This window comes from Pristiophorus japonicus, chromosome 1, assembly GCF_044704955.1.
Source record: "Pristiophorus japonicus isolate sPriJap1 chromosome 1, sPriJap1.hap1, whole genome shotgun sequence".
Taxonomy (NCBI): Eukaryota; Metazoa; Chordata; class Chondrichthyes; family Pristiophoridae; genus Pristiophorus; species Pristiophorus japonicus.
In genome coordinates, this window is record NC_091977.1 from 478,181,516 (window position 1) to 478,202,700 (window position 21,185).

Consider the following 21,185-nt stretch of genomic DNA (forward strand, 5'->3'; position numbering starts at 1 on the left):
GGTCTCTTATTGGCAGGTATAGTGGTTGGAGCAATTAGAGATGATGAATTAAGAGTTTTCACAACATTAAACCATGTTAGCTGAATCCCGATATTGCTATAGCATGTTGATGCCAGCACACAACTTAAGTGTGACCTGTTTTGCAGTCGGAGTGTTGGTGCTAGCATGCAATGTGTGATTTTTTTTCTTTCCCCAATCGTGTATTGGTGCAAGTACGCCACATTAAACGGGATTATATTGTAGCATATTGGTGTCAATGCACAATAGACATGTTTTTTTAAATTTCCACCCTTCTCCAATAGCATTTGCGTTACCCTACAAGTGTAATTTTTCCAAAAGTGTGTATGCACTGCTACACAATATGTGTGGTTTCTCCCTCCACCACCAGTGACATTGGTGTCACACTACATTTTCCAATCATGTGTTTGTGCTGGTACACTACATCAACCCAAGGACATCATCTGGGCTTTGCTCACTGTGTGTTATGGCAGGAACAAGTTTGGAATGGAGTGCAGGCTCTTGTCCTACCAATCCTGGCGCACTGTGTGGTACACCAGAGAGGTTCAAGAGTCTATCACTGACTGCGATCCTGCTTCCGGTAAGATGGAAGACATTAAATGGCTGTGGCAGTAATTCAGTTTTAATGTTCTGTTGCTATTTGTAAATGTATCAAAGGTGTGGACTAAGAGGGTGAGCGTAGGCTTTCAGTTGCAGCTCATGACATCAGTAGAGCCTTTGCATTTTAATTATTTGTTAACCAATTGTCGGCCTTCAATTTTCATCAATGTTGTGTGGAGTCTAAACTTGAAAGTATTTGAGTTTCTGTTTGTGCGGCATTAGCTGTGTTGTATCACTCCAGTCATGATGACTGGTGACAGTTGGACAAGAGCATGAAGGCTAAAACTGACAAAAGGCAAATTTAGGACTGATGAAGTTTCTTTTCATACCAGATGCAATCAACATGTGGATGGGAAGATCTAATAAGAGACTGGAGGCAAAACCTCGGAGTCATTTTACAAAAAAAACTATTGTGCTGTGATGGCAGGGACTTTGTTTGGGGTGGATGAGCTAGAATAGGATGGGTGCATGTAGCCAGGGTGCTGGATGTCTGCGAATGCCCAGGGAACCAACAAAAAAGTGGGGTGAAAATTGCAGGGATAAACTGACAAATAATTTCTTGTGGACAATTGAGCAGCTGGAAACAACAACAACTTGTATTTATATAGCATCTTTAACGTAGTGAAATGTCCCAAGGTGCTTCACAAGAGTATTATAAGTCAAAGAAATTGACACCCAGCCACATAAGGAGAAATTAGGGCAGGTGACCAAAAGCTTGGTCAAAGAGGTAGGTTTTAAGGAGCATCTTAAAGGAGGTAGAGAGGCGGAGAGGTTTAGGCAGGAAATTTCTGAGCTAAGAGCCGAGACAACAGAAGGCACAGTCACCAATTGAGCGATTATAATCAGGGATGCTCGAGAGGCCAGAATTAGAGGATCACAGATATCTCGGGGTTGTTGGGCTGGAGGAGATTACAGAGATCGGGAAGGGCGAGGCCATGGAGGGATTTGAAAACAATAATGAGAATTTTGAAATCTGGGCGTTGCTTATCGAGAGCCGATGTAGGTCAGCAAGCACTGGGGTGATGGGTGAGCGGGTCAGGATATGGGCAGCCAAGTTTTGGTGACCTCAGGTTTATGTGGGAGGCCAGCCAGGTGTGCATTGGAATAGTCAAGTCTAGAGATAACAAAAGGCATGGATGAGGGTCTCAACAGCAGATGAGCTGAAGCAAGGGCGGAGACGAGCGGTGTTACGGAGGTGGAAATAGGCGGTCTTAGTTACGCTGCGGATATGTGGTCGGAAGATCATTTCAGGATCAAATATGGCACTAAGGTTGCGAACAATGTGCTTCATCCTCAGACGTTGGATGTTAGGGAGAGGGATGGAGTCAGTGTGTAGGGAACGGAGTTTGTCGGGGGGGACAGAAAACAATGGCTTTGGTTTTCCCAATATTTAATAGAAAATTTCTCCTCCTCCACAACTAAATGTCAGACAAGCAGTCTGACAATTTAGAGACCATGGAGGGGTCAAGAGAAGTGGTGGTGAAGATAATTCATTACTCATGAGGGTTAAAAAAATCACTTGATTGCTGTGTTCAGCAGATTAATGGCACTCTCTGCACGGAGATTTAATTGGACAGATTTGACTGATTTGACTTTCTGTTCTCAGGGCCCGGTTGTCCTTGGTGATGCTCAGTTGCCAGAAGATCTGATGAAGCACCAATGCCGGTTAGTAACGACGCCCTCGACAGTCAGCTCGCAAGGCCCTGAAACATACTCCAACTCCTCTTCTGCTGAAGTGAAGGCCCCTATCGCGAATAACAAATGTGAACTCTCACCCTGCAGCCCATCTCTTCTCCTACGGAACATTGATAAACAGGTGTGTGATCACTAGTTTGAATTATCGGTCGTCCAAAATGTTATATTTTAATAACAAACATTCTGTGCTTTAGTTAAATTTTAATTGGTCTGTCAGATTTCTGTAAAGTGTATTAATCTGAGCAGGATACAGTAGTGTAGTAGTTTAATAATCCAGAGAACGTGAGTTCAAATCCCACCGTGACAGTTTGAAAATTTGAATTAGATTTAAAAGAAAATCTGGTAATAAAAAGCTGATATTAGTAAAAGTGACCATCAAGTTCTGGGATTGTCGTAAAAATCCAACTAGTTCACTAATGTCCTTTAGGGGGAAAAAAACCTGCCATCCTTACCCACTCTGGCCTATATGTAACTCCAGTCTTGCGCCAAAATAGTTGACTCGACTGCCCTCTGAAGTGGCCGAACAAGCCAAGCCACTTAGTTGTGTCAAAGTAAGCACCTTCACAACACGGACTTCAGCGGTTCAAAAAGAAGGCCCACCACCACCACCTTAGGGAAACAAGGGATAAGCAGTAGATGCCAGCCTTCCTACTGATGCCACATCTTGAGAGTGATTTTTAAAAAATCAGGTTAGCATATTTAACCTGTGGAAATCACCGAACAGTAATAACAACAGCTGGCACTTACAAGGGTGCATTTTAGGCACAATGCACTTGTTCACTAAGATTGGAGTCTTCTGACTACTTCTAATTGTCCTGGGGCCAGAGCTAGCGGGGGTAGCTTAAAAAATAAATACATTTGAACACCTGTCTTTAGCCTGCGACACAACCCTGCAGACTTTCCAGTTTGTGGGGATTCAAGGGCCATGCTCCTTCGTGGGAGGAATGCCTAGCTGCACGGGAAAAAGAGGAGGAAAGCCAACCTCCTTACAACAGCATACATGTGCAGGCCCAGTTATGTCCAGTGGGGAAATCTGGGGCAGCATGATGATGATGATGCAGGCCTGATGTACCGGACCTCTGCCCCGTTTTCCACTTCACTGCATGCATTTGGGTAATGTTCAAGAGGAAAATCTCTCCTGCATAGCACCTTCAAGAGCTCAAGGTGGGATATGGGGGAAGGGGGCTGATCATATACCAAGCAGGAATTGGGAGATGGTTAGAACAGGTGATCAAAGGCGTAGTTGAAAGAGTAAGCTGCGAGATGGCTTTTGTAGCTGGAGAGGCGAGGGGGGTTTAGAGAAAGAGCTGCAGGAGAGCCCGACTGTGATGGATAAAGGCCCTGCCAGTGGCTGGGGAAGAGGGAGGAAATGGGAAGCGCACAGTAGTACAGATATAGGCGAGTGCAAGGTTTGAGATGCGATTTGGGATTGGAGGATATTACAAAGGAACTTTTGTATACAGTTTTTTGTCGGTTTGATTTTCATGGAACACATTGTTGCCGATATGCTGTTTGAACCCAGCAGCAACACTTCTTTCACTTGTACTTTGTGAACCTGAGTGCTTTGAAATGGGCGGTAGAAAGTCTTCATGCTGATTCAGTGTCTCTAACACTTAGTTGTTGGGTGGAGATACAACTAACAAAGCACTGGTGTGTTAGATTGCCCATACAAAACATGTTTGTTCAGTTGGTGTTTCACAGGTACTAGCCCCTCGACCTGGAGAGAGAGGCAATATCAGGATCTCTCATACACTTCCTTAGAATGATGCGTTACAGAACTATTGGCATGGTGAGGTGCAACATTAGGTCGAACCTTATCCTATCAGAAATTGTTCCCTTTCAGAGCGGAAGGGTAATGGGAGAAGATTTGGGGAGGTGAGACAAAGTTTGTGGCAGGCTTCTATTTAATTGGCTGTTTTCAAGGTGTTTATCCCATGGACTTCAGTCTTCAGAGACCTCTCGTGGCAGCAATGCGAAATGCAAAGCCTCTTTTAAATGAAATGTGAATGCTGGAATAGAGAAAGAAAACACAAAAATTGCTGAAAATATGCAGCAGATTCACCAGTATCTGAGAGAGAAATGACAGGTTGGATGGAGGCCCTTCACAATCCCAGACCTGAGTTCACTTCCAGACTCAGCCTTGACCCACTGTAATTCCACTATTTTATAGATTTAACTTGCAAGCGAGCTGAATCTCAGGCTCTATGCGAGTTAAACTTTTTCTTTGCTCGCAAAGTGAAATCCCTACATTTGCTCGTTTTTCATTTCAATTTACTAAAATGTTTTTAATTCTCTTATGTTCCTGACCAACCTGTTGCAAATGCATCATCTTGAGCAAGCTGTGTGCTGCCATGTCTCTGCCTGTGATGCTTGTGTACCTGTATCTGATTAGCTGACTGAAGGTGTCACTTAATGATATGCTCACAGACAAGGCTGTGTAACTCCTCCGAGCCAGAATGTGATGTGCTGCTTTAAAAAAAAAGTGATAGAGTGTGAAAATCTCTTAACATTTCTTTGCGATTTAAAAAGAAAGATCCTGTGTGAGTGGGTTGGTTATTCGTGAACAACAGGCATCCACAACAACGTGTTTCTTTTCTCTTTCAGAGTTCTCGCCTTACACAGTCTCTGGGAAACCTCATCTGCCCCACTAGCCCTGCCTGTAGCTCCCCCTCAAGCTCTTCACTACTGTCTAAAGTCTGCACGCCGCCAAGGCAACTAAACGGACTGCTGAACAGGTGAGTTACTTTACACTGCACAGGACCTTGAGACTGAGATAAAAAGGATGTAGAAGTGTTTTGCATTACTGTTTCCGGTCAGCATTTAGGATTTGTTACCGACTTAATTGTGTAAGTAACACTTCTTTTTTTTAAAAGATTTGGAATTTTCCCATCATTTGCTTCACTGCCTTTTATCTCCGTTTTTAATATTACAGTTTGCATTCCAGTCCTTTGGACAACAGCTCGCTGGACAGCTCGGACACAGAGGAGATCTTGAGTAAAAGACAGCGACTGGATGGTCTTACCGTCCCTCCATCACCACCGGACAACAGCTGTGTTGCTGCCAGAGTTCGTCCTGTCCGGAGGTACAGGAAGAGGAGGCTGGTCAGATCTAACCTGGCATGTTACCTTGGCAGAAAGGTACGTGCCTCTCACTGACAGTTATCGAATATTGCATATGTTGTGGTTGCTGTAAATTCCCCCAGTGCTTCAGTAGCTGAGTGCATTACATGGTATTGTAGTGAAACCTGCAGCCCAGAAAGTCCAAGGTTCAGCCCCTGGTCTGTGCTGAGTTGGCTGATCACAGCCAGGATGGTAGTGCCAGACTGCAATTGGCATTAGTGCTCCCAGTCCACAGAACGGAAAAGGCAACTGAAATTCTCATTCCTGAATTGCACTCTAGTGACTTCTGCTGTAAACTACGTGTGGGTGAGACTGGCCTCAGCTGGCATAGCTGCCCTGCCCTTCCTCACCCCTCACCCCCAGTGATCGAATAGCTTCCCACTTTATAGATTCATACTTGAAGAATGGTCACTTGAATGAGGTACCAGAGGGCTGCTGGTATCCTTGGAATGTTGCCCAACTGTGAGTCAGGTCCTTCCCAAAGGGAGGCGAACACTTGAGAAGAGCTTGTGTGGTGAGTTTATTGGCTGTGAGGAATGACCTGCCCACTCTCAGAACCAACAGGATTGCAGAAAAGCACCAGCATAAAGACACCAAACGGTGGAAGAGTGAGATTATGAATACAGACAAAGAAGATCCCAGATGTGTTCACTTATTGGCACTAAATTTGACAATCTCAATCAAGACAGCAGTAATAGGGATGCTATATTTGGCCTGTGTACCAGAGACGCGAAAATTGCAGAGTCCCCACGCCTGACCGCTATGCACCAATCCCTGCTGAAATATGTGTATATGTGCACATTGGATGAGGATAGATAGTATTAGGCTTGGCTGTGATCTCAAATGCTCAAACAGCTTTTCAACACTTGCTGTCTCGGCTCGCACCTGAAAAATGGCTGTGTTGGTGGTGTACCAGAGGGTGCCCACCGGCTATGAAGACAGATCTGAGCGGAGGAGAGCAGAGAAAGAAAGGAAAGATCGTGTTAACGTTTCTAAGTTTATTCCTGTTGACATTAGTAATTAATTTGTTCCTTGTAACTGAATCAGCTACAGTGTATATGAATGTACAGAAGCACTTGCATCATGTGGTCCCTTTTTGCAGGCCCAGCGCCCCCTCAGCGTCAAGTGTAGCTGTGACTGGCCCAACATGTGCATTTTGTGTGGCTCCAAAACTCTGATGCAAACTATGGATCAGCCCAGCATGCCTCCACAGGAACGTGTGGCTATAATAGAGCCCTGCTACCATCCCATATTGTCGCTTCCTCAAGGTGAGTGTGTTTCAATGTCACGATTATATTTAAAACTAATTGCTGTTATCCATCATGGGTTTTTAATGCCCATTCCCTTGAATGTTCCATGTATTTGGCATTAAATTAAACATGCATGTTCCCACTATTTAGTCCTCCTATTTTCTGCCCTTATTTTATTTGTATTCGGTATTTGTTTTCTCCTACCACCTTCCCCCCCCGCCCCAGCCACCATCTTTAAGCGGGAGGGGATATAGGTTTATTTTGATGAATTGGCTAGGATGGGACGAGTGGGCCAATAGCCTCCCTCATCCATATCTATCTTGTGATCAGGCAAATCTGCTGCAGCAATCACAGTCTTAGTTCGCAATTGAAGAATGGCCAATTGAAGGAGCCTTTTTACCAGAGAATGACCATTATCCCAGTACGACAGACTATCAGAACAAACTTCATAAGAACATAAGAAATAGGAGCAGGAGTAGGCCATACAGTCCCTCGAGCCTGCTCCGCCATTTAATACGATCATGGCTGATCCGATCATGGACTCGGGTTTACTTCCTTGCCCGCTATCCATAACCCCTTCCCTTATCGGTTAAGAAACTGTCTATCTCTATCTTAAATGTATTCAATAACCCAGCTTCCACAGCTCTCTGAGGCAGCGAATTCCACAGATTTATAACCCTCTGAGAGAAGAAATTCCTCTTCATCTCAGTTTTAAATGGGTGGCCCCTTATTCTAAGATTATGCCCCCTAGTTCTAGTCTCCCCTTTCAGTGGAAACATCCTCTCTGCATCCACCTTATCAAGCCCCCTCATAATCTTATATGTTTCGATAAGATCACCCCTCATTCTTCTGAATTCCAATGAGTAGAGGCCCAACCTACTCGACCTTTCCTCATAAGTCAACCCCCTCATCTCTGGAATCAACCTAGTGAACCTTCTTTGAACTGCCTCCAAAGCAAGTATATCCTTTCTGAAATATAGAAACCAAAACTGTACACCGTATTCCAGGTGTGGCCTCACCAATACCCTGTGTAACTGTAGCAAGACTTCCCTGCTTTTATACTCCATCCCCTTTGCAATAAAGGCCAAGATTCCATTGGCCTTCCTGATCACTTGCTGTACCTGCATACTAACCTTTTGTGTTTCATGCACCAGGAACCCCAGGTCCTGCTGTACTGCAGCACTTTGCAATTTTTCTCCATTTAAATAATAACTTGCTCTTTGATTTTTACTGCCAAAGTTCTCACACTTTCCAACATTATACTTCATCTGCAAAATTTTTGCCCACTCATTTAGCCTGTCTATGGCCTTTTGCAGGTTTTTTGTGTCCTCACACATTGCTTTTTCTCCCACTTTTATCATCAGCAAACTTAGCAACGTCACACTCAGTCCCTTCATCCAAGTCATTAATATAGATTGTAAATCGTAAATAGCTGGGTAAAATAATATGAAACTGCAAATAAATAGGAAGGTTGTACATCGCACTGAATGCAACCTTCCAGTTTCATTTAACCTTCCAGTGGTTAAACATGTTAACTATATCCTGCTTTTTTCCCCCATTTGTTTGGGATGTGGGCAACACTGGCAAGCAATGTTCCCTTTAAGTGGTGCGGTCACACAGCGCTCTGGAGGTCCCACACAGCCAGCTCACCGGTTTTTAAATAGAAAAACCATGTATGTGTGGAATTTTGAAGGGGCTGCACGGCTCCCCAAAAATTAGAGAGAACATTGCATTTTAGGCAGCGTTTATTGCCCAACCCTTAGTTGCCCTGGTGACATTAAGAGTCAGCCATGTAGTGTAGGACTGGTGTCTTGTGTAGACTAGACCAAATGGGGATAGAAGACTCCCTTCCCTGAAGGACATTCGTTAACCAGTTGGGTTTTTATGGCAGTTTGTTGCCAGCCTACAAATGGACAGATTTATCGCGTTCAGTTTCCCCAACTTGCCATGGTGGAATTTGGACTCGTGATTGCTCATCCAGTATCACAGCCATTTGGCTACTGTACCTTGTTGATACATTGAGTGAAGTGAATCAAGTTCTTTGTTACCAGTAGTGTATGTAAAAGAAAAGCATGTTGGTGAGATTGACTGTTGTTTTGTTTTCAGACACACCTCTTCATGTGCAATTTGAAGCTTTACTCAAACAGGAAGAACATCAGAAACCACCTCAGAAATTGAAGTCTTTGAAGTCGTTGTCCCAAGTGAAGCAGAGACCCCAGGACTCTGCAAAGAAAGTCTGTCAAAAACTTGCTTCATCCATTCTTACGTCAGCCAGTAAGTTGTCAGCTCAATCTTTTTAATTGAATTATTTAGGTGAAAAGTCACATTGCAGGACACCAGCCATGTTAGAAACAGCAAGCTTGCACTTTACAATCAATTGAATACTTCTAAACTATAGAGACTGTTGTTTTGTGCGTAAATACAATTTGCACACGGCAAGTTCCTACAAAAGGCAAATAAGATAAGTGACCAGATCATCATTTTTTGGTGGTGTTGGTTGAGGGACAAATTCTAATCTAGGCACTGGGAGTACATCCTGCTCTTCCTCGAATAGAGCATAGTATTTTTTTACATCTAACTGAATGGGACAGATGGAGCCTCGGTTTAACATCTCTTCTGAAAGACTGCACCTCTGACAGTACAGCACTCTCTCAGTACTGTAATAAACTGTCAGCCTAGATTACATGCTCCAGTCTGTAGTGAGTTTGAACCCACAATCTGTCTCTGAGGCGAGAGTGTAAACAACAAAGCAAAACTGTCATAAATAGGAGGAGAAAAAGTAGTGATTAAATATTGCCAAACTTGGTTTTAAAAATCTGTAGATTGTAGAAGGTAAGGAACATCGAAGGAGGTTAGAAGAATTGCAGAGTTTTGATGTCCTGGAAGAGAATAGGTTAGAGCACTTAATCCGTATCCCTTGATACCCAAAGGCTGAGAGAGAACTTATATTCTGTCCAGCTGTCTACGAGTCGTGTTAAATGGCGTTTACTGTGCCTTTGAGAAGGTGCAAATTTAAATTGTGACTTGTTACTTGAACTTCGATTTTCATAAATGTTTGTGTCATAATGGTCATCAAGGTAAAAGGTGTCACTGACAACAATGAAACATTTCACATCCAGCCAGCATCGAGCAATCCTCAATGTGGTAAGATTGGTTCGATGTTGAGTGAGACTCCCCCTGTGCTAACCCATCAAACACTCCAAGAGCAGGTACAGCACAGGTTAAATACAGAGTATACACCCTCTACATTGCCCCAACAAACATTCCCAGAGTATGTACAGCAAGGATTAGAAATAGAGTAAAACTCTCGATACTGTCCCATCAAACACTCTCAGATCAACTGTACCATGAGTTAAGATACAGAACAAAACCTCCTTGGACACTGTCCCAAATCTGATACAAAATCAGAAAATATTGGCAATACTCAACAGGTCAGTCAGCATCTTTGGAGAAAACGAGCAACTATACAGCTATATCAGAACTGATAAAAATGAAAGATGACCAAAATTTTAATAGAATGAAATGGAAGGGAGGGGAAATCAGAAGTGTCAGTAAGATAACCTGTTACCTACTTAAAAGAAAGTTGAGTTCTTTGATCTAATCCTATTTCCCTGCCTTTCCCCCATGTCGTATTATATTATTTCTCTTCTCGTCTCTGCTTCAGTAGCCACTTGTAAGACACTCTGTGTTCTACTAACACTTGGTTTGAAAATAAATCTTCTAACTTACTAATTTGTTCTGGTGATGATCTTGAATCTGCCCTCTTTGCTGATCAGTCATCCAGTGGAAACATTCTTTCCTGTTTACTGTCTCAAAACCATTCATAATCTTGAAATCCTGCATTAAATCTTCCCTTAACCTGCTTTGTCTAGTGAAAAAGCCAAGAATTTTTCAAACCTTTTCTTCAGGTCAGGTCAGGTCTGGTACAGCGCACCTTGGATGCAGAGTACACCTCCCTTTGCACTGCCCCATTCCCATGTCAAATACACCAGTGGTTAGGTGCAGAGTACACCCCTCTCTACTTTGCCTCATTACCAAGTCAGGTAATGCACAGAATAATGCTCTCTCTCTCCTCTGCTGTACCAGTTTTCCTTAATCCTAACTACAGACAGGATCAACCCCTATTGCAGCAGTTCTTAACATTCTAGCCACTTCTTTCCACACTTTAAGATTGACAATTTCATACCAAATTAGTGGTTTGCTTTGTGCTTTGGACTCAGGCCCACTCAAGTATATGGGACTCATCTGCTGCACCACCCAGGCCCCTTTAGGTATGGAGATGTAGATGTGTGGATTGAGCATCATTGAATAAGCTTTTTATCTAACTTGTTCTAAGGCATTTGAACCGCTAGCTGCTGCTTGGCTGGGCTTTCAGGTTAAATAATTCATTTTGTGCCAAACAAATAATGGATGAATACGTTTGCTAGGCCCTAATTTTATATGTACCTGTTTGTCTCGACCATTGGTGGCCGTGCCTACAGCCACCTTGGCCCTCAGCTCTAGAATTCCCTCCCTAAACCTCTCCACCTCACTCTCCTCCAAGACCTTTCTTAAAACCCACCTCTGAACACACTTTTCTTAACATCTCGTGCTGTCTCCTTCTTTGGCTCGGTGTCGATTTTTGTCTGATTAGGCTGCAGTGAAGCACCCAGGGACATTTTTCTGTGTTAAAGGCTCTACATAAATGCAAGTTCTTTTGTTTTGCATGTAAAGAATAGATAAAAAATGTAAATAAAGCTCGGCCATACAGTCCTAAAGGTACTGAATTCGATTTCTAGTCTGTGCTGAAGTAGCTGACCTTAGCCCCAAATACTCTGTTCCTCTAACTCACCTTCTGTGCATCACCCCATTCCCTTCACCCCACCATTCGTGGCTGAGCTTTCAGCTTTCTGGGTCCTATTCTCTCGAATTGTCTCCCTAAACCCCTCACCCTTTTTTCATTAAAATCCTTCTCAAAACCCTTCTCTTCAGCCAAGCTTTCAGTTATCCTTCCTAATCTCTCTTCACCATCCATTTTTCTTCTGCCTCTCTGTGGAGCACCTTGAGATGTTTTTTTACATAAAAGATGCTGTATAAATGAAAGTTGTTATTGGAAGAGAAAACGAGGAAAATAGTATTTAAAGAAAATCTCATTTGGAATTTACCATTTGGTATTCAATCAGGAAAATAGTATTTAAAGAAAATCTCATTTGGAATTGATGTGTTGCAAAATCTGAATTTATACATTTTCTGGGGTCCTGGAAGGGTCTTCGGGTAGGGTTGCAATGGGAGAGATTGTAGATTTTTGTGAAAGGATAAGCTAGGTGGATCACATGACCTCCCTCACCTATTCTGATCTGTGAAATGTATTTATTTCCCCCTCAGAATATGTACAGAGCAGAAATGCATCGGAAAAGATCTTCAAACGACGACTAGATCACTGGCAACCGACCTCCAAATCAGAGATCGATCCTTTCACGGAAAAACTCAACACACAGATAAAGAAGCAGAGATCATCTGTCCACTTAGGTAATAGAGGCTGTGCAGAAATGCCCAATACTGTAATTTCACCGAGCAGTGTGGATTGTTCCTGGTCGGATTTGATTTAATTGTCAGTGGTCAGAACCAGTCAGTTCACTGCTGCCGTTTTGGTTCTAAAATCAGTTTTTGAATTTGATTGGGCCAGTTCTGCTCTATTTTGATATTCCTTCTTTAACCCTCTCCTTCCAATATTTCTCTTCCTTTTCTGAATGCCAGCCTCCAGTGCCTTGCCCAAGTGACCATTCCTTGTCTGTGAGCCCGGGCATTGATTGGTAACAGTGAAGGGCATCACTGCTAGCTTGATTTGTTGTGGCCCAAAAATATATCCATCTGTAATCCTCGTAAATCGTCTGTGGTTTTGCTCACGGTCAGTTGATGAATACGTCTTTTTTATACACAAGGTGGCAATAGAGTTGGAATAATGACATCATACCGGACATGATGGGTCGAAATGGCCTCCTTCCGTGCGGTAAATTTCTATGATTCTATGATCATAAACTTGATCCACCTAGTGGCCTGTAACTACATTTTGATGGTTGACACCAAAATTAGGTTATGTTGACTTAGCAATTTACAATGGTAAACGTTGACAGAAAATTGTGACAAAAAACCTTGACAGCCAGAAGTAAGATTTGTGTATAGGAAGTGGATATTGATATTAAAAGTTTGGCATATAATACACATTTGCAGGACATCATCTGATATGGTATTGGGTTACATACGGACAAAAAGCTCAACCCTACATCTGTGCCGAGTTAGCTGAATTCAGCCCAGACAACAGTTGGGACCTTGCATTAGACTAGCCTATGAAAGAAAAAAGACCACCCTTGATTTGTGTTCTCCTCCTGGTTGCTTTCTCGTGACTCCTGCGGAAAATGCATATGTGTGCATGTCAGCTGAGGTCAGTATCAGGTTTCACCTGTGATGCTCCTACAGTCAAAACTTTTGTCACCATGAACTAGTCATGAGAATGGCCATTTGGGTGAAGCACAAGCAGGGGAACAGTGAAGAAAAAAGAACTTGAATGATCGAGCAGCTTTCCTTGAGCCCCAAGGCTATTTTGGATTACTTTTGAAGTGCAGTCACTGTTTTGTAGGCACACGTGGCAGCCAGTTTGCACACAGCAAGATCCCACAAACAGCAAATGTGAGGTTATCCACTTTGGTGGTAAAAACAGAGAGACAGACTATTATCTGAATGGTGACAGATTAGGAAAAGGGCAGGTGCAAAGAGACCTGGGTGTCATGGTACATCAGTCATTGAAGGTTGGCATGCAGGTACAGCAGGCGGTTAAGAAAGCAAATGGCATGTTGGCCTTCATAGCAAGGGGATTTGAGTACAGGGGCAGGGAGGTGTTGCTACAGTTGTACAGGGCATTGGTGAGGCCACACCTGGAGTATTGTGTACAGTTTTGGTCTCCTAACCTGAGGAAGGACATTCTTGCTATTGAGGGAGTGCAGCGAAGGTTCACCAGACTGATTCCCGGGATGGCGGGACTGACCTATCAAGAAAGACTGGATCAACTGGGCTTGTATTCACTGGAGTTCAGAAGAATGAGAGGGGACCTCATAGAAACGTTTAAAATTCTGACGGGGTTAGACAGGTTAGATGCAGGAAGAATGTTCCCAATGTTGGGGAAGTCCAGAACCAGGGGACACAGTCTAAGGATAAGGGGGAAGCCATTTAGGACCGAGAAGAGGAGGAATTTCTTCACCCAGAGAGTGGTGAACCTGTGGAATTCTCTACCACAGAAAGTTGTTGAGGCCAATTCACTAAATATATTCAAAAAGGAGTTAGATGAAGTCCTTACTACTAGGGGAATCAAGGGGTATGGCGAGAAAGCAGGAATGGGGTACTGAAGTTGCATGTTCAGCCATGAACTCATTGAATGGCGGTGCAGGTTAGAAGGGCCGAATGGCCTACTCCTGCACCTATTTTCTATGTTTCTATGTTTCTAAATGAGATGGATGATTAGTTAGTTTGTTTTGGTGGTGGTGGTTGAGGGATGAATATTGGCCAGGACACTGGAAGCACTCCCTGCTCCTCTTCAAATAGTGTCTTGTGATCTTTAACTGCCACGTGAACAAGGCCTCAGTTTAATCAAAAGACTAAACCTCCACCAAGGCAGCACTCCATCAATAAAATGTTAGCCTGGCTTATGGAGCAGGGCTTAACCGTTTGGCTTGGAGGCACGAGTGCTTCCAACTGATGCTCCACTCCAATGAGAGTTAGTATATTCAGAACAGGAGTCTGTTCACCCAGTGCAAGCTTTGATTGAACTTCCGTTTAATTATTTTTGGAAAGACCACTGCCTGACAGTTTGAAATGTTTTTTTCACACCTACTGTTCTGCACACCTCCTATTTTCACAATGACAGATGCACAGGGAACGCATAGGAAATCTGTATCCTACTTATTCAAGTCTCACTATGTCAAGCACCTTCTGTGATTGAGAGGGCAGGTGTCTTACTACCAGGCTTCCAGCAGTGTTGCTGTTCACCATCCGGCCAGTTAGCACCCAGTAGTGGCTCAAGAATGTTATCTTTCCAAATTGGCTGAGATCTCATTGGGATCTCAGTGGATTGAATACAAATGATTTATTTCTTCTGCTACCCTGTGTAATATTAAGCGATATAGACCAGAAGGATCCTCATTCTGTGCTGGACTAGTTGATGCCAGCGGGGTCAGCAGTCGGCACTACAATTGTCCTCGGTATCCCTGGTTCTGATCACTGTTGATGACTTCTGTTGGAATGTGTGAATTGTTGGACTATTGATCCGAACAGGATCAAGCTCACCAGTGGTCAAATAGCCTGCTGACACTCACTGTCTTGACTCACAACTGAAGATTGGCCACTTGGGTGGGGTACTGACGACAAGACTGATAGGAGAGTAAATTGGAGTTCCAGGGGAACTCAACCTGGGAATGTGAGGAATCACACTCTGAAGAAGTACAAGTGACAATTGTTCCAGAACATCGCAGCTTTCAAAGTCGAGTAATGTGAACCCCTGGTCTGTTAGTCACACTAGGGAGAGGGGCAGTTGCATTACACGTTTATACTGCATTGTTTATAGCCTTCATCTGTTGCACATGGCCACCGCACTGTGCAGTTTTGTTTATTACCTTATGGCTATTGTTGATCTGTATACGCACTCAATATTTTAAAGTGGACTTAATACAGCTTCTGAATCTGAAACAGTTCTTTATACACAGCTACTCATGGAAGTGCAGGAACAAATTCAGTCCCTGCAGGGACATAGGTAGAAAACTTTAAATGATACAGTTTTTTTCACTTACAGTTGATAGATTTATAAAGTCACTTTACAAAAGTTTGGTCACTGCAGTAACTTTGAATCAAACAGTCATGGTTTTTGTGGGCTGTGAGTTATTTTTATCAGTTGGCCAAAAAAGGACAGAGACATAACATGTGAAATCACAGATATGAGTGTGCTGCATATTTCAAAAAATCAGCCATCAACTGTAAGCTATAACTATTTCAACCAGGTGTTTAAAAACGAACAAGTTCATTTCCTTCTGTAAGTTGAGTAACAATCTACTGGTTTTCAGGCTCCCGGGAGATTGTGTGGGTGATTGGAAGATGCGAGCGTCGGGGGAAGAATAGGGGTTGTGGTGCTCATAAGTTGCGCACAAGAGAGCCTGCTTGATTGGCACCCGTTCCACGACCTTAAATATTCACTCCCTCCACTATCGACACAACGTGTCTGCAGTGTGTAAGATCTAAAAGATGCACTGCAGCAACTTGCCAAGGCTTCTTCGGCAGCACCTAGAAGGCAAAAGGGCATCAGGTGCAGGGGAGCACCACCACCTGAAGATTCCCCTCCCAAGTCACACACCATCCTGACTTATTAATAATAACATAAGAAATAGGAGCATGAGTAGGCCATTTGGCCGCTCGAGCCTGCTCTGCCATCCAATAAGATCATGGCTGATCTGATCTTAGCCTCAACTCCACTTCCCTGCCTGCTCCCCCTAACTCTTGACTCCCTTATCGTTCAAAATTCTGTCTATCTCCGCCTTAAATATGTTCAATGACCCAGCCTCCACAGCTCTCTGGGTAAAAAATTCCAAAGATTCATGACCCTCTGAGAGAAGAAATTCCTCCTCATCTCAGTTTTAAATGGGCGGCCCCTTATTCTAAGGCTATGTCCCCTAGTTTCCCCTATGAGTGGAAATATCCTCTCTGCATCCACCTTGTCGAGCCCCCTCGTTATCTTATAAGTTTCAATAAGATCACCTCTTATTCTTCTGAACTCCAGTGTGTATAGGCTCAACCTAGCCTCATAAATCAACCCCCTCATCTCCAGAATCAACCTAGTGAATCTTCTCTGAACTGCCTCCAATGCAAGTATATCCTTCCTTAAATACGGAGACAAATTTCTTGGAAGTATATCGCCATTCCTTCATCGTCACTGGGTCAAAATCCTGGAATGTCCTCCCTTACAGCACTGTGAGAGTACCTTCACCACACCGACTGCAGCGGTTCAAGAGGCGGCTCACCACCACCTACTCGAGCAATTAAGGATGGGCAATAAATGCTGGCCTTGCCAGCAACGCCCACATCCCATGCACGAATCAAAAAAAGTGACAGGCTGGATGAACTAGCTGGAGTTTTCCAGTGCTTGGTTTCCGTATGTTTGTGTGTAATTCTCTCTAATCTAACCTCCCTCATTCCCTCACCTCCCTCATTCCCTCACCCCTCTTGTGCCCTTGGGGCCCCCCCCCCTGGAATCGGGCCCTTGGGGGCCCCCCTCGACCCCCTCCCCTCTCTTTCCCTCCCCCCTCTATTTCCCTTCTCTCCCGAAGGTAGGCTTTCTACTTTAATGCAGTTATTTGTTATTCAGCATCTCAGTTGGTGCTATTACCAAGAGCTTCGCTTCAGCCACAACGGAGCATCTTGCAGCTCAGGTTACGCTGGTTGCTCAACCAGGCTATGATCGACTGTGTTATAGACTGAAACTAGACTCCGATTTTACTGGGTTCTAGCACGATGTGATCATCTGTACAGTTGCAGCATTTTCCAGCTGCAATACCACTGTACGCCATAAATTCAGAGAGTCTGACAAATCCACAACTGCTGTTTTTGTTTTTAACTGTTACAATTCAAACATTTTACACAAGAATACTATTGATTTCAGCCAACATTGAACAGTCTTTAACAATGTCCCTCTAATTTTTTTTGGGTGCGCAGCTCATTCAAAATTCTGCACATGCACGGTTTTTCCGAATTAAAAGCTGGTGTGCTGGCTGCGCAGGAGCCACAGGGTGAAGTGCTGATTCAGAGGATTCCTTCCAAACACTGCTCCATGAAGAGTCCATATTTTTAATGAGGATATCATCACACACAGTCATACACATCTTGGAGCTAACTTTTGGAAAGTTGGGTGTTGATTATTACCCTAGATGATATGAGGAAAGTTTCCTTTGAGAAGCTGAAATAGGTAAGAGTTTGATGACCAATGTTAACTTTAAGCTGCGTGGCCCTGTGGCTCCCGCACAGCCAGCACCTGCAGGAGAGGTAGTAACTTGGTGATTCATCATTGTAGCATATCTTGACATTGTAGCACATCCCCAGCATTGAAGCACTGACCACACTTGATCAGCGCCGCTGGGCAGGCCACATCGTTCGCATGCCAGATACGAGGCTCCCAAAGCAAGCACTCTACTCGGATCTCCTTCACGGCAAGCGAGCCAAAGATGGACAAAGGAAACGCTACAAGGACATCTTCAAAGCCTCCCTGATAAAGCGCAACATCCCCACCGACACCTGGGAGTCCCTGGCCAAAGACCGCCCTAAGTAGAGGAAGTGCATCCGGGAGGGCGCTGAGCACCTCGGGTCTCATCGCTGAGAGCATGCAGAAATCAAACGCAGGCAGAGGAACAAGCGTGCGGCAAACCAGTCCCACCCACACCTTACCCTCAACGACTCTCTGTCCCACCTGTGATAGGGACTGTGGTTCTCGTATTGAACTGTACAGCTACCTAAGGACTCACTTTTAGAGTGGAAGCAAGTCTTCCTCGATTCCGAGAGACTGCCTATGATGATGATGAGATCTCTATGTATTAATTGTGGAAACTTTATAAAGCATTACCTCTCATCTCCCAAAGCATAGATAGAAAGGAATAAATACTGTACTGAGCACTGCTAACCTTGTGTTGCTTTCCTTCCACACAGCACTCAGTAAACGACACAAAGCAGCTTCAAGTTCATCCCCGTCATTGCTGAACCCCCATACTCCAAAACCCAGTTCAACAATGCACCAGTCACCTTCGTATATAGACACCCCTCCTTCAGTCGTACATCACCAGTCAGCATCATCCACCACTTCTACACCGGTAAGTTAAAGCATGGGTTTTTAATTTGAAATGTATCTACAAAGGCTGTGACTTCAGTTATGTGGAGAGACTAGACAAGCTGGGTTGTTCTCCTTCAAGCAATGAAGGTTAAGAGGCAATTTAATAGATGTGTTCAAAGTTATGAGGGGTTTTGGTAAAGTAAATAAGGATAAACTGTTTCCAAAGGCAGGAGGATTAGTAACTAGAGGACACAGATTTAAGAGCATTGATCCATAAGGGAGATGAGGATTTACGCAGCAAATTATTATGATCTGGAATGTACTGCCTGAAAGGGTGGTGAAAGCAAATTGAATATGCTTGAAAAACTGTGGGCTGCAGGGCTGTGGGGAATGAGCAGGGAGTGGGACCAACTGGATAGCTCTTTCAAAGAACCGGAACAGGCACGACGGGCTGAATGGGTGCCTTCTGCGCTGTAGGATTCTATGCTCTCAAAGCATTTTAAACTGGGTCAGAAGATACAAACCTTGCCCATATTACAAGGTACAGACCACCCTTGGTTCTCTGTAAAAGATGTCAAGAGGTTTGAAACTTCTCGTAGCAGGAGGAATTCAGCTATGCTATTTTCTACGTTCTGAGATAATCTTAATTTTTTTGTGTTTTTTTAAAATAAATTAATGGAGCTTCCTCGTTATTTTTTATTGTACCTGTTCTGTGCTCATTTTAAGATAACAGAATTTCAAGGGAAAAAAATGAGGAAAAAAATGTGCAGGGCTACAGGGAAAGTGCTGAAGACTAGGACTAGCTGAAGTGCTCTTGCAGAGAGCCAGCACAGGCTCAACGGGCTGAATGGCGTCTGATTCTATTATTTTGATTGATACGCATAACTGCATTAACAGCCTTGAAGGAAAGTCTTAGTAAAAGTAAAATGGCAGGAGAGCCCAGACACGTGTCATGCTCCTCCTGTGCTATGTGGGAACTCAGGGGCGCTTCCAGTGTCCCTGACGACTACATGTGCAGGAAGTGTATCCTGCTGCAGCATCTGACAGACCGCACTGTGGAGCTGCGCATGGATTCACTGGAGCATCCACGATGCTGAGGATGTTGTGAATAGCACATTTAGTGAGTTGGTCACACCGCAGGCAAAGGTTACTCAGGCAGATAGGAATGGGTGACCCATCAGGCAAAACAGTGGAAGGAAGGTAGTGCAGGGGTCCCCTGCGGTCATCCCCCTCCAAAACGAATACACCGTTTTGGGTGCTGTTGGAGGATGACTCATCAGGGGAAGGCAGCAGCAGCCGCCAAGTTCATGGCACCATGGGTGGCTCCGCTGCATAGGAGGGCAGGAAGAAGAGTGGGAGCGCTATAGTGGCAAGGGATTCTATTGTAAGGGGAATAGATAGGCGTTTCTGCGGCCGCAATCGAGACTCCAGGATGGTATGTTGTCTCCCTGGTGCAAAGGTCAAGGATGTCTCTGAGCGGCTGCAGGACATTTTGGAGGGGGAGGGTGAACAGCCAGTTGTTGCGGTGCATGTAGGTACCAACGATATAGGTAAAAAACGGGATGAGGTCCTACAAGCTTAATTTACGGAGCTAGGAGTTAAATTAAAAAGCAGGACCTTAAAGATAATAATCTCAGGATTGCTACCAGTGCCACGTGCTAATCAGAGTAGGAATCGCAGGATAGATAAGATGAATACGTGGCTTGAGGAGTGGTGCAGGAAGGAGGGTTTCAAATTCCTGGGACATTGGAACTGGTTCTGGGGGAAGTGGGATCAGTACAACTGGACGGTCTGCACCTGGGCAGGACTGCAACCAATATCCTAGGGGGAGTGTTTGCTCGTGCTGTTGGGGAGGGGTAAACTAATATGGCAGGGGGGATGGGAACGTATGCAGGGAGATAGAGGGAAATAAAATGGGGGCAGAAGCAAAAGATAGAAAGAAGAACAGTAAAAGTGGAGGGCAGAAAAACCCAAGGCAAAAATCAAAAAGGGCCACATTACAGCAAAAGTCTAAAGGGACAAAGTGTGTTAAAAAGACAAGCCTGAAGGCTCTGTGCTTCAATGCGAGAAGTATTCATACGGGTGGACGAATTAACTGCGCAGGTAGCTATTAACAACTATGATATAATTGGGATTACGGAGACATGGCTCCAGGTTGACCAAGGCTGGGAACTCAACATCCAGGGGTATTCAACATTCAGGAAGGATAGGCAGAAAGGAAAAGGAGGTGGGGTGGAGTTGCTGGTTAAAGAAGAAATTAACGCAATAGTAAGGAAAGACATTAGCTTGGATGATGTGGAATCTGTATGGGTAGAGCTGCAGAATACCAAAGGGTAGAAAACACGAGTGGGAGTTGTGTGCAGACCACCAAACAGTAGTAGTGAGGTTGGAGACAGCATCAAACAAGAAATTAGGGATGTGTGCAATAAAGGTACAGCAGTTATCATGGGCGACTTTAATCTACATATCGATTGGGCTAACCGAACTGGTAGCGATACGGTGGAGGAGGATTTCCTGGAGTGTATTAGGGATGGTTTTCTAGATCAGTATGTCGAGGAACCAACTCGAGTGCTGGCCATTCTAGACTGGGTGATGTATAACGAGAAATAACTAATCAGCAATCTTGTTGTGCGTGGCCCCTTGGGGAAGAGTGACCATAATATGGTAGAA

The 21,185-nt window shown here is 44.1% G+C and overlaps 1 protein-coding gene across 1 annotated transcript in view; it reads left to right on the plus strand.

Moving 5' to 3' along the window:
- LOC139276603 (KAT8 regulatory NSL complex subunit 1-like) overlaps nucleotides 1–21,185 on the plus strand; it is a 264,839-nt gene that overhangs the window by 230,717 nt on the left and 12,937 nt on the right. Inside the window, exons 3-9 of the mRNA XM_070894639.1 lie at nucleotides 2,225–2,434; nucleotides 4,918–5,048; nucleotides 5,246–5,450; nucleotides 6,535–6,700; nucleotides 8,789–8,956; nucleotides 12,047–12,190; nucleotides 18,395–18,555. Of these exons, the coding sequence (XP_070750740.1) occupies nucleotides 2,225–2,434; nucleotides 4,918–5,048; nucleotides 5,246–5,450; nucleotides 6,535–6,700; nucleotides 8,789–8,956; nucleotides 12,047–12,190; nucleotides 18,395–18,555 (1,185 nt within the window). The remainder of the gene's footprint in view (nucleotides 1–2,224; nucleotides 2,435–4,917; nucleotides 5,049–5,245; nucleotides 5,451–6,534; nucleotides 6,701–8,788; nucleotides 8,957–12,046; nucleotides 12,191–18,394; nucleotides 18,556–21,185) is intronic.